The sequence below is a fragment of the Onychostruthus taczanowskii genome, unplaced genomic scaffold (assembly GCF_017590055.1).
Source record: "Onychostruthus taczanowskii isolate IOZ18803 unplaced genomic scaffold, ASM1759005v1 scaffold79, whole genome shotgun sequence".
In the NCBI taxonomy this organism is placed as follows: Eukaryota; Metazoa; Chordata; class Aves; order Passeriformes; family Passeridae; genus Onychostruthus; species Onychostruthus taczanowskii.
In genome coordinates, this window is record NW_024505782.1 from 1,188,411 (window position 1) to 1,202,544 (window position 14,134).

General features: G+C 43.6%; 1 protein-coding gene across 3 annotated transcripts in view; it reads left to right on the forward strand.

Moving 5' to 3' along the window:
• SETBP1 (SET binding protein 1) overlaps nt 1-14,134 on the forward strand; it is a 267,469-nt gene that overhangs the window by 120,016 nt on the left and 133,319 nt on the right. For all 3 annotated transcript variants that reach the window (XM_041423538.1, XM_041423539.1, XM_041423540.1), the window contains one exon: nt 2,431-2,502. In XM_041423538.1, coding sequence (XP_041279472.1) covers nt 2,431-2,502 — 72 coding nt within the window. The remainder of the gene's footprint in view (nt 1-2,430; nt 2,503-14,134) is intronic.

Consider the following 14,134-nt stretch of genomic DNA (forward strand, 5'->3'; position numbering starts at 1 on the left):
AACCTGGAGAGTGTTCTTGTACCTTCCACAATCCTACCTGTTTTCTCTGAATAAAGGACATGCATAAAACACATGGGTTTTCTGCAAACACGCGTGCATGCTGTCTGGTTTTCAGTTGTCCCTTCGGATGCCATGAGTGGAATTGTTTGAAATACCTTCCCCACCCAGGGCACACACCATGCAGCCCTTGCCTGAATTTCATAGAATCACAGAATCCTTGCATGGTTTGGGTTGGAATGATGGAGTTCCACCCCCTGCCATGGGCAAGGACACCTCCTACTACCCCAGGTTGCTCCAAGCCTTGTCCAGCCTTGGACACTTCCAGGGATCCAGGGGCAGCCACAGCTGCTCTAGGCACCCTGTGCCAGGGTTTCTCCATCCTAAAAGCCAAGAATTTCTTCCCAATATCCTATCTGTCCTTGCCCTCTGGCAATGGGAAGCCATTCCCCCTTGTCCTGTCACTTCATGTCCTTGTCCCAAGTTCCTCCCCAGCTCTCCTGGAGCCTTTTTAGGTGTGGGCAGATGCTCAAGATCTCCCTGCAATCCTCTCTGCTCCAGACTCAACAATTACAATGCTTCAGCCCTTCCTTGTAGGTGAGATGCTCCAGAATTTTCCAGATATTCTTGCTGACACTTTTGGCTGCAGCTACACCTGTTCCTCTGGGCAGAACCTCCTCTTTTTAAGCTGAGGATGGGAATCTCAGGGATCTGTGGGATTCTAACCTGCAAGAGAAAGTGGTGGTTAAAACCTATCAACATGACCCAAGCAGACCCTGGTTCTTGTCCTGACCCACCATGCACTGTACAGACCACTGCTCATGATTTTAGATCTGGAGCCAGCTTGTGTTTCCTACTGATTTAAACTTCAGTGTTCAGATACTTCAGTTATCAAATAACAATTCCCAGCAGACTTATAGAGAAGATCCCAAAGACATGGACAGGCATTAATGTGGAGTGACAGCATCCATGTGTGCACAGCAGCAAAACAGAGTTTGTTGTTCAAGAAGGAGAACTGGGAGCAACAAATTAAGGCAACAAATTAAGATATCTTCACAAACCTTGTTATTTCAGTATACGGACCTCTTTCATTTCTTGAAATCTTGACCATAGGGGAGCTTGTGGAATGCATCTTGTCCATCTTGGACAAAAAATGCTACTCTTGTCCTTTCTGAGTGGTCAAGTCAGCCATCTGGGCAACTTGGTCATGCTTCCCAAGGAGGGAAGGCTTTGACAAGGCAGCTATAGGTTTTTTGTCTTCATTTCTCCCTGTCTAGAAGAAGTGTCTCTGGATATATTCTCTACAAACATGATGTCTAATGTGTGTCAAGTTGCTTCCTTCAAATCATTCATCCTTTTAGCACTTTATAATGAGAAACATTGTCTACTCGGAGTTGTTATGAGGTGACTTGTGTCTGGAAGGGTCAGTCTAAAGGGCTCTTCTGAGGCTGTCTTCCACTCCTTCTCCCCACACTTTCCCCACTTACAGTCTTGTTTTATTTTTTTTTTTTTTTTTTGGACCTGTAACCTCACATTTCTGTAATCTAAATGTGCAAATGCTTTGCAGTCACGGTCCAGTAGCTGGGTTAATCTCAGACCCCTGGAGTGGCAGATGGCTGATTTGTTGCTGATTCCAGTTATAGAGAATTGTGTCACCTATTATCTTTGCACAGACTGATGCTTAAAAGGATGCCTTTGGCAAAATCACTGAAAAACAAAGAAAAGCAAAGCAAACACTCTCTGATCTGCATCACCACAGGTGAAAATGTGAAATATTTCACCTTTGTGTGAAGAGCTGGAGAGGTGGACAAAGAGGAGAGGAGGAGGGAGGGGAGGAAGGGGAGAGGAAGACCTCATTTTCATACCACAAGTACCAAAGCACAGTGCAGAGCAGGTTTGCTGTAGTCACGTTGTAGAATCACGAGCACTTACTCTGTTTTAAATGGTTTTGCAATGTGGTAATCCTTGGCTTCAACTCCCTACTTTAACTCTTATACAAACCAGGCGGGTTGGCTTCTTATGACACCTCCCTGCTCTCTTCCCAAGCTTTTCTAGAAAAGGTTGTCTGAGGAATCCACGGCATCATCCCTGAGACCACGGCTCACTGTGTGCCCCACAGCTGCTGGGGAAAGCTGTGGTGGCTTTGTCATGCCAACATGCTCACAAGGGACTCTTGGGAGGGGAAGATTACACATCTGTGTGGGGTGAGGGAACCTTGGGGGGCCTTACAGAGCACTGCAGGACCGAGGGGGGGAACCCACCCCTGGGTGCTCACAGGACCCTGGCTGGCAAGTGGTGGTAGTGGCCATAATGAAACATGTGAGGAAATCAAAAGGGCAGAGTGAAACTCTGGATGTTTGTGACCATTTTCTACACAGTCTTCCCTACAATGAAAGTTTTCTCTCTTTCTCTTTGCTTTGGGAAACACCACAGAGTCAGATGAAGAATTTGGGAAGAGAGTGTGGGTTCCCTGTGCAGAGTCCAGTGACGAAATCTGTGAACAAGGTAAGAACAAGGGGATATCGCTGTGATGACTTTTTTATCCTTTTCTCTTTCCAAACACAATTTTGCAATGTTGGACACAAAATTTAGCTGTGTGTATCACAGAAACTGATAGTCCAAGCACCAAGCAAATGAGTTTAAAATATTAATTTGGGTTTCTTTTAATGCATGCCATTATGATGGTTTGGATTTTAGAACAGTTCGTATCATATCCAAATGATCTATGTGTGAATAATTGTTACCAACCTCCTGACACCAGGACCTAATTAGGAAGTAAGAGCCTTAAATAGACCATTTGCTTACTGAGCTTCCATATGTCTCCTTGCACAATTTATTTGCTCCACTCCATTGAGGTATAATGAGAAGGAAAGTCTTAGAACTGCTTTTGACTCTGAGGCTCTTCTCTTCATCTCCTATGCAGTTATAGCCCCTGTTAGATAATATCTCTTTCCCTGTTTTTGGAAAGAAAAAGCTATGGTACTTCATTCCAGATTGCCCAAGCTTCTCTGTTTCCAAGGTTTCAGTGGAAATGGAGTGAAAAAATGCCAAAAAAACCCCGCAGACTGAGAAAAATGGAATGCCATCAAGGAAAGCAGAAAGGTCAGGACAGGATGATCTTGAGGGAATACTCCCTATCCTATCTACCTCACAACCCTGCTGAAAGCTGATGCCATTGTATTTCAGTTAATGTATAGATGCAAGAAAGGATGTGTATGGAAGAGATTTTTATTGGTCTTGTTTGGTTTTCTTCCTGCTAGGATGTGAGCAAGGGGGAAAGGTTGGTGCAAGGTGTCTTGGATTTTTTCTTAGTTTTGAATATTTATCTCAGTGTGAACCAACATCCTCCCTGGGACTCTTTGTACATGTCTAAATGCATGGTATGTTCTTCAAGTGTACTTCCAGAATATATTCTTTATTTCCAAACAGCTCTTGCATGCATGACTTCATCTTACACTTCATGTGTCCCACTTGATTCTTTTACTCCCATCATTCTGAAGTCAGAAAAACTTAAATGTGTGATTAAGTGTCATTTTCTGTCAGGATAAACTTAAATAAATTCTAAAGGTATGGGGGGTTTTTGTTTGTTTGGGGTTTTTTTCACCCCCAAATCTGGATCTTGTTTAGTTTCCCAGAGAAAGACAACTCTACTTGCAATGATTTTGTTTATGATAATTTACTTGCATGTTCCTTTCCAGGAATTGTCATTGCCTTCCAGAAGGGAGGTTAGTGCTAGTCCCCTTGCAGTGATAATTATAATCAGACCTGTCAGCCTTCACACAGTCTACACTTATCACTTGCATTTAGAAGGATTTTTCCTGAAGCCTATTACCAGTTCTGCTTCTTAGGGAAAAACAGTCATGATTTTTTCTCCTAATCTTTGATGGCTCTCAGCTTTGAAAGCATGGAGAGGAGCAAAATGACTGCCAGTTGCAGTAAAAGAAACTGTCTGTTGGTCTTGGTATGGAGCTCTGGAAAGCCAAAGAGTGGGCGGATAATCTGGGAAATGCTGAGGGGTTTAATTTGCTTGTGACAACACTTCAGGTGTGCTGGAAAGACAAAACAGTTTCCCAATGGTGCTGCTCACAGGAAGAGCCTCTGCAGAGCTGCTAGACATGGGCTTCAGGTGGCAGGTGGCACTTGGCAGTGGTGCCCTCTCTCCCTGCTGTTCTGGGCAGCGATCCCTGCCCATGTGGAGAGAATTGGAAGCAGGATGGCCAGAGAAGTGGCTGCAGTTGCTGCTGGAGGCAGTGACTGGCATCACACGGACCAGTTGCCACCAGTGGAACAGTGACCAGCTGGGCCAAGTCATGGTGTTGAGTAGGATGTGGTTCAGTATTTTATTCATCCCAGGGTGCTTGAAAATTGTCCCCCCTAGTGCTATTCCCTGGGAAACACGCTGACCCATTTATTAGATTTCCCCTCATTCTTACTCCATTATTGCTATTGATGTGCTGCTAACCCCCCTTTCTTACCTTTCTGGTTTTTACTAGCGTGAAGACAAAAAGGTGCAAGTTTTACCATTCCATTAGACTAAATGAGCTATGTGTCTTTAAGTCCTTCCTCTGTTATTACCATGCTTTTTGTAATTTACTCAGAGATTTAGGCTCCCTTGATTTTGGCACAATCTGAGGATGGTCAGCACTTTATAGCTTTTTTAGCAAAGAGATTGTGGAAGATTGGGAACTCTTATCTTATGTGCAGTTTTATATTTACAGTGCACAGGGATATGATTTGCCTTTATTTTATTTAAATTCACTGGGAACTAGAGATTTATTTATCAGGTGTCATTCCCTGAAGGATGAATAATGCCATAAAGAGAAGACTTCATCTATTATACAAACAGACTTGAAGGCTTTGCTATTACATTCCTCTGCCTGTTGAATGGAGTAAAAATGCCTTTGGCTGAACAGAGACAGAGTGATACTTAGCAGTAGCATCTTATGACCTTTTGATCAGCTGAGATCTCAAGCCATATTAGTGGACAGATTATGATGTGATGGAAAGAAGGCCAGGAATAGCATTTTCATCATGAGATCTTTTCTGTGAATATCCTTCTTGGGTGTATTCAGGTGGCTAATCACTGGGGCCAGGGCAATCATTTGGAAGCAGGGGAGTGAAATGCTGGTAGAGACAATCCAAATACACTCAGGTTGTTTGCCAAATGCAGCTGGATATTAGAGCTGATAGTTTCTTCCTAATATTTTCCTACCCTCCTGTTTCTATCAAGGCTGTGGGTGACCTTGTGATTTTTTTTTTCCATCTGCAATAACCACATTTTGGCTGAAAGAGCAACACAAAATGAGCCTTGAGTCCATGGACCACAGGGGAGCTGCAGTTGCCGAATCAAAGGAATGCACATGGTGAATATGGATATCAGACTGTGAAGGGAAACTCACATGAAAATGTCTCTGTCATTTTAGAGATAGTAACAGTAGTGCTTGAATCTATTTCAACCCTTCCAAGGGAAAAAAGAAATAATGCAGGTTTCAAAAAATGCACAGCCCTGATAGTATTTCCCATTTTCCAGGGCCAACCAGAACAAAGAATGACTTTTACTTTCTCTTACCTGCCTGTGCCAAATTACTCCTCAAATTTAGCTCTAGCTTTGAATTAGCCTCCTTTTCATCTTAGTGGCCAAGAGGAATCTGCAGCCTCCTTGAAAATCAAACATAAAAAATCACTTGTTCACTGCTGACTCTGCACATCAATAGCAGTTGTGCCAAAGCTTGACCCAGGTGCTGTGGTCACTTTTGGAAGGAAAAGGGCAGACATGTGGGTGTGGAGTGCCTCTGGGCCTGTCTGAGCATGATTATATGCCCAGGCAGCCCATGCTGGTTATGGGCTATGCTGCATCATCCTGTACATTGCTAGCATAGGGGTGTCCTAATTGCACACAGGCTTTTTTTCCTCCTGAAGCCAAACAAGATGCTCATTTCAGTGCCAGGAGGTAGAAGAGCTGGCAGTGTGAGAACCCCAAACCACCAGTGTAGTGGGAATGATGATGCACCAGGTGTGGAGAAAAATAGCTATCACAGAGTAGTGGAAACTCCTTGAAAATAAGGAGGTTATGGAGGTGGGAGAAGCTCACAGCAGGACACTGTCTCCTCTCATCTCCCCCAGTCTCTTCAATCAGGTGTCTGCTGGGCTTCCCTCTCCTCCTGCCTTTTGCACTAGATGACAGCATCGTAAGGCACTAGCTTCTGCTGGCATGAAGGAATCTGGATCTTCCTGGCATTTTTCTTCCTGAGTCAGGAAGCCACTGTGAAGCATCGAGGCTGTGAGCCCACATGGTGCTTTTCAGCTGCTTCTTCCAGGGCCACAAAGGAATCCAAAGGGGAGCTGGGAGGTGACACCAACTCCTGACACAGGTCTGCACCTTCTTTTCCTTGGGAAAAACAGGCAAAACTGCAAAAAGTGGATGGCAGCCTTGGTTCTGTTCATAGAGAAAGTGCCACTGCTGAAATACCGCCAGCCCACCGGGATAAGGATCTCCCTCCCAAGCTCTGTCTGCAAAGATTAAGTAGGTTACTGCACAGGTGATTGTTAGAAGCATCATGAGCTAAACCAAAGGGATTAATTCCTCTGAGCAGTTTTTATAAGAGTTTCTGATGGCAGCTTTGAAACTTCTTCACTGGGAAAGCTTTGTGGTGTGTGTGGTGGAGAGAGTGTAGGCATGAACTATTTCCTCTGCCTCCCTGCTCTGCCTTCATCCCTGTGGGATGTAGGAGGGTGCCCAGACTTGGGTGACATAGTACCAAGAGCTTCCCTCTTGGTTTGGGATTGCATTAATCCTGCTCTACCTTCTGCCAGATGGCCTTGCCTTGATAAAATCAATTCTCCTCAAAGTAAAAGAGCTTGCATTCATCTTCTTGTAGCTCAGAGATATCCACAAAAACAGAATTGCTCTGTCTTTTGCAGGTCAGGACAGAAAGTTGCTATGGGACATCTAACAGTATCCCTGTGGTTTAGCCCAAGCAGGCCCCTCAAAGTCTCTCATTCACTGGGATTCACCACCAGGATCAGGGAGAGAACTGGAAGGGTAAAAGCTGGAAAGCTCATGGATTGAGATAAAGACAGTTTAATAGGGAAAGAAAAAGCCATGCACACCAGCAGAGTAAAAAAAGGAATTAATTATCTGATTTCCATGAGCAGGCAGGTGTTCAATTACCTCCAGAGAGTTGAACCCATCACATGTAACATTGACTTGGGAAGACAGTCACCTTGACTACAAACATTCCCCCTTCCTCCTCCTTCCCCCTATTATATACACTGAGCATGATGTCACAGGGTCTGGAACATCCCTTTGGTCACTTGGGGTCACCTGTCCTGGCTGTGTCTCCTCCTGAACTCCCAATCACCCCCTTCTCCTCCCCAGCCTGGCAGTGCAAAAAGCAGCAAAGGCCTTGGTTCTGTGCAAGCTCTGCTCAGCAATAACAAAAACATCTCTGTGCCACCCACCCTGTGTTCAGCACAAACCCAAAACACAGCCCTGTACCAGCCCCAGGAAAGAAAATGAACCCTGCCCCAGACAAAACCAGCACACCAATAGTTAGAGCAGCATAGTCAGGGCATATGGCAAGTACTTGGGCTGGGATGCTTTTCTGGGGGTAAGCAATTTAAAGTAGCAAACTTTGAAAATGTAGTATCAGACAGATGTCAGTGATGTGCAGTGGGATAAGGAGGACAGTGATTTGTTTATGAAGTTCATCTGTCCACACATAACAATTTTTTCACTTTAAACACACCACATCTGGTTCCTTGCAAAGATTCTTAGATTGCAGACAGCAGTAAACACGCGTCCTATTGAGTAAGAGTGATTTCATGAACCAGCAGAAGGATTATTTGTCATAAGCAAATTTACAGCCATACAATTCCCTTTTTCTGGCTGGAAAGAAGTAATCTTGATCGGGAAAAGAAATATGTCATAACAATAACTTAAGCAAGTTAAACAGTATCTGGGGACGTTCATGGGAATGTAACTGGGTATACTCAAAGTACTAAACCAGTTCTCAGCACACTTTTGGTCCAACTATCAAGCCCCTAAATCATCCTTAAGCATGGATCAGGGTTCATCCCTGTGAGCTGTTTGCATTTAGCTGCTGGGCTAGGAAAGTTAAGACATGGTTGTGAGCAGAGGTACAAACCTCTCTGTGCCAGTTGGCCTCCATGTCCGGGAATATTTCTGGGCACATTTAATTACTACTGGCTGAAGAGGCTCAGGCCCAACAGAGAAACTGGACTCCTTCACTCCAAACTCCATTTGTCAGCAGTGGGAGAGGGGAGCCACCAGCAGAAGCTGATTCAGCCTCCCTTGATCCTGACCTGCCCAAATTGCAGACAGTTGCTAAGGCAGCTAAACCCACAGGATTTAACATGCTGATAGCAGAGGAAAGGCTATATTATCCCCCAAAAGGCAACGTATAGTACATTTCTAGCATATTTACTAGTCACCTCCCCAGCCTCCTCAAGCTCATGTAAAAAGATTATTAAGTCATTGGGGTGCTCTTTCTTGCAACGGGGAATGCCACCCATTATTTTTAATGTTTTTCTCTCCCTTACCATGAGGGGGTTCCTTTTCCAATAAGTTTCAGCCATAAGATAGGTGTGCTGTATAATTTGCTTTCAACAGTTTGATACTTGAATGTGTCCCTAGGAGACAATTATAGACTTATACATAATAAAGAAGCTCATGGAAGGATACAGCATTATGTCTTTCAAATGTAGGTAAATCCTTTTTTTTTGATATAGAAAGTTTTATTTTGAGTTCACCATATCAAAATGTATTTACACACATATATAGATAGAGGTATCTATTTTTTTCTCACTGAGTTGAAAACTTCATTGAAAATAAATAACTCTGGCTCAGCTCCTGCAACCACAGTATAATGCTTCATTATCTTTTCTTTCATTGAAATCTTCTCATGCACAAGGTGATCTAATTTAATACGTGTTTAAACGTATAAAACAAAACATTTTCCCTTCAAGAATACCTCAAATGTTTGGTCACAGTGGGGATGAAATTATTGACTCTATTTGGCACATATTTGGAAACATGACCTTAATCTGCAGGTTTCAGGGGGAAAAGGTATTTTCCCCAGGTACGGCAGTAAGTCAGATAAGTAAATTATACTTTTGACATGTTAAAGATGTTCCATTTTAGACAAAGGAAGTGATATCCCAGTTGTGTCACTGAAGCTCAATGTCCTGTGTTGCTTGTTAACAGCTGCACATTTGTTGTTTCAGTGTCCCAGTTTGCTCTCAAGTATAAATGAACTGCTACATGCCAAATAATCAATAGTTCTGCCAGCTCTGGAAATATAATATTGCTATTAATATTGATCGACACAACAGAAATCAAGGCATCAAATTTTGCAGGCATTACTTGCCAGCACCCTGCATTTTACCTGCAGAGTAACCGCTTGAAAATCACTATTCCCCAGGGAATAATGTTTTATGCTCACCCTCATTCCCTGTGTCATAATGAGCACAAATGTAAACACAAAGGGATTGGGGCACAGGTGATCAGCAGATAGGATGCATTAATATTTATTTCAGCCTTCTGTGGTTTCTTGGTGCGCAATCCAGGTGCAAAGAGCACCAGAGAATAAAACATGCATCAGCCCTAGTGCCCATCTCTAAGGGCACAGCAGACAGCCTGGCTGGCCAAAAAAATCAATGTCCTGGATCTTAGAACCCTTTATAGTGCCTAAAGGGGCTCCAGGAGAGCTGGAGAGAGACTTTGGACAAGGGCCTGACACAGGGAATGGCTTCCCACTGCCAGAGGGCAGGGTTAGATGGGATATTGGGAAGGAATTCTTGGCTTTGAGGGTGGTGAGGTCCTGACACAGGTTGCCCAGAGAAGCTGTGGCTGCCCCACTCCTGGAACTGCTCCCAGGCTGGATGAGTTTAGAGAGCCCCGGTCTAGTGGGAGGTGTCCCTGCTTGTGTCAGGGGGGCTGGACTAAATGATCTTTAAGGTCCCTTTCAACTCAGACCATTCTGTGGTGCTGTGGAAAGGGTGAGACGGTCCATGGATGGGTGGCCTGAGCTCTCTCCATGTGCTGGGGGCACCACCAGTAGTGAAAGCTCCTACAGTTTTCTTGCAGAGGTCATTTCAGATTCAGGTTCTCAGGTGGGGAAAAAAAGATCCTGCAACATTGAATATTGCTGGCAGCACCAAGAGCATCTGTTCCTTGTTCTCCTGTCCCCTCTGAGCTGCCAGATTGCCTCAGGAGAGGGAAAAAGTGGTGCTCCCCATTCTTACATGTGTGTTCACACACACCTCTGTGAGTTTGGAGGGTTTTGTCATATCTGTAATGACTTTGCAATGAAGCTGTGAATGAAAGTTTGGCAGACTGGTTTTACAATTGTCAGCCTTCCCAGAATCAGCCCAGAATTTCATTAACTAAGGTATAGGCATGATTTCTTATAAGCTCTTTTCAGATTTTACTAGATCCAGATAAATTAAATCAGTATTTTATCTATGTGGCACCAAAATTAGTTGTCACTAATGTCTTCATAAAGGAATGCTGTAATTCTGACCCCTCATATTTGAGCAGCAGCTGCATTAGATGACACTCCCGTTTTTTAATAAGTTGCTTGTTGTTCAATAAGAGTGATGGGAAATAAGCAACCCAGATATGAGTAAAGCATAATCTTGATCAGGATAAGTGGGAAGTAGGAAATTTGAGAGGGAGTGGCCACACCAAGTCACCATGGCTGGGTAAAGGTGCAGGACGTTGGTGGAAGTGTAGAAGCAGAGCCTCAGATGTCTGGAAGGAGTCCATGAGAAGCCCAGACAGGGCAGAAAAAAAATAAATCTTTCCTTTCACATGACTTAGGAAGAGGGCATCAGAAGAAATTGTACCCTCTGCAATGCCTTGCTCCTCTCCTTGAGGTGGTGGCCTGATCATGATTCAGTGTCATCATGACCCGCTGTGCTACCAGCTCAGTTCTCCCTCCTAGGTGCCCTTTACCCACATCGTCCCCTGGCTCACAGGGAGCAAATTTATCAGCCTTATCCTTCATCAGAGAACTTCAGCTTATCTCCTGCATGAAAAGCCATTTAGCACCTGTGAGATGAAGCTCAAGACAACATCTTGGGAAGTCTACATGAGGAATGAGATTTGTATTATCTCTTACTGGGAGCAATCAAGGTCAGGATTGAAGAGCAGTCAGAGCTGCAGGGAAAATGAATGCAAGGCTCTTTATCTACTGGCAATTCCTAAGACCCAACTTCATATCAAAGATTATATTTCTGCACTCTTTCTGAGGCAAGAAACTAAAACTCAGATGCTCAACCAGTAGCAGGTATGACTTAGGGTTGCTTCTTTGGAAGAATATGGAGGTAGGGCTGCAGTTGCCAATAGCTGTAACTGTGTAGTGCCAGCAAAAAGAGGTGGTGCCATGATTGCAAGCTTTCAAAATATTTCTGCCCCACCACTATCACTTCTTCTCTGTACAGCCTCAGCAGCTTACTTCAGCTGTGACTGAAACCACAAGTTATGTTATTATATTTTTTGCTCCCATTGGATGGTGAGTGTATGGCCATTTCTTTCCTTATCTCTTCTTTAAGATAAAATGGCCCAAAATGCCATCATTGAAGTTCAGAGGTCATTGGTGACTTTAAAATCCTCTCCGATTGCCTTGGATCAAACCCAAATTAAATAAAAAATCCATGAGAGAGTCAAGGGGTCAAGATAGCAAAATAATGTGTCCAAGGCAAGCAGCTTGCTGGTTTCAGAGTGTTTCTGGCAGCCATCTGCTTGTTTGAATTTGAGGATGTGACGCTTTTAGAAGTCAGAGAAAAAAACACACACTCAGACCCACAGCCTTCAGATATTTTACTTGATAAGAGGATTCTCTTTCTTGTGCCTGTTTTCTTGCAACCTCAAGAATGTCCTGTTTTGCAATCATACTGTCAGCAGGTGTCTGTAGTGCTGATATACCAGGATGTGTAATTATCCAACTAAAAAAAGTAAAAATCTCTCTGAAGCCTTGAAACATTTTTTTCTTCGCTCCTCTTCATGAATGAGCAACAGAATGGGCTGTGTTACTAAAACCTGATAGTCACTCATTTATTTACATGGTTAATGATTGTCCCTTTTTAGCTAAAAAGATACAGTTTTTATCATTCTACTCCTATTTCAAGTCTGTGGTCTCAGCCTTGTCCTGTGTAACAAAGAAAATGATTCTTTTATGGATGGTGTTAACTGAGACACCAGTGACAAAACCACATTTAAGAGCTAAATTCCCCTTTTATTCTCAAAGGTGATCAGGATCAAAGCACCAAGAGTCCAAAGCTGAAGAGAGAAACTTGAACTCCTGGTGTATCCTTCCTGTGAACAAATAAAGATTATAGATTCCCTCGTGCCAGTGTGACCCTTTTAATCAGCAGCACGGCAGTAACAGTTATGAAGATGATATTGCGGCAGTCCATAAAATCCCTGTCATCGCCAGAGCATCATAAAGCAAATATATTATTGTTCTTGGCCCCAAGTATGTGTGACAATAAAAGGTGAGGATGGGAGTTGGAGAACCCTGCAGAGGCAGGCAGGAGTGAGAAAAGGCTCTGCAGGGCCCATTGGTACAGCCAGCTGTGGTCAGCTGTTGCTAGGGTTGGGTGCATCTCACTGGGAGAGGTTTGCAACAGGGCTGTGGGCAAGGCTGGTGTAATGTGAGCCTTTTCTTTGCAGGAGTGACAGCCTTGAGGAGAAGATGAAGGTGTAAGAGCAGAAGATGTTTACTTTCTTACTTGGCACTTGCTTAGGGAAAACATTCTTTCTCGATTTAAAAAAAAAAAAAAAAAAAAAAACCCAAAACTAAAATGAATAAGGCATTCATAAACTAATGAAAGCTTCATTTTCATCTGTTATAATGGACTTCATTAAATTCTGGACATTCACCACATTACAATGTTTATCTGCAAAGCAGTATTTCCCCATGCCTGCTGAAAAGGAACAGCAGAAGTACCTCAGCAAATTCAACCCACTTCCGGCATCTGGTGTCAGGATTTTAATGGCACACACATTAACTTGTGTTTTTTTTGTACACCTTCATTGTGCTTTAAGTGACAATACTTAGTTTTGAAACTGTGCTTTTCACACATAAATTTCAGTGTCTCAGTAAGCAGGGCATAACATTACTCCTGTTTCAGAAAACAGGAACAAAACAAGCTGAGTGCGGCGATTCAGTTGTGGCTACAGAGCAGAATAGATCTTGATTTTCTAAATCCTAAGAGTGCATTGCATCTCCACTGGAAGACTTACCCATGAATAGACAGTGTCACACAGGATGTGAACCAAAGGCTTGCACCAAACTGCAAGCCTTTGAACACAATGATGAAGCAAATGTGCATGTCTCCTTTGGCTTCTTGTGGTGCTGGATTGCTCGTCTCCAGACTCTTTTCCATAGTCAGGAATTCTGAAGTAGTAACTGGAGGGTAAAATATTCCACTTGGTAGAATAAGCCAATAACATGAGGCTGCCTGTGTTTTTCTTACATTTTTGTCACTGGCCATTGTCAGTCAGCCCTTTCTAGTGGGATTTTCTGTAAGTCCTGTTTGGCAGAGAGAAGTAAACACCTGACCTCCTCTGTGCTTCCTGTTTGTTTTCTTCTGGTCTCAAATTTGCTTCTAGGGCAGCTTGGGTTCAGTCTTCTGCTGAGGCTCTGTAGGACCCACCAGGTCCTGTGTGGCAGCAGCAGCAGCAGCCATTTGGGAGGCCCAGAATCATGGCAGCAAAACTGGAAGTCCCTGCAAAATCTAACTGTGGCTGTAGGTCACATAATTAGCCAATTTTTTCTGGGGGGAGGAAAAGCAGCTGCTTGTTTAAAATGGTCTGATTCTTCAACTCTGTGCTTCTGGGGGCATCCTGAAAGAGCTGGGGCAGGGATTTAATCCTAAAACCATTCTTCTGGGCTTTGAGTTGGGAATCCATGGCATTCCCAAAATGGTTTGCTGTATTACAGGTGGCCTTATTTCAGGCTTTGGGGAGCCACACTTTGGTACAACCACATTTACTGTTGAAGAGACATTGTGTCCCTTCAAATCCTCTGGTTTGTTCTTTGCTATCACATGCCACACCATTTTGAAGTAAGGGCTTTTTTTCTTTTCAAGAAATACAGGAAAATTGGTG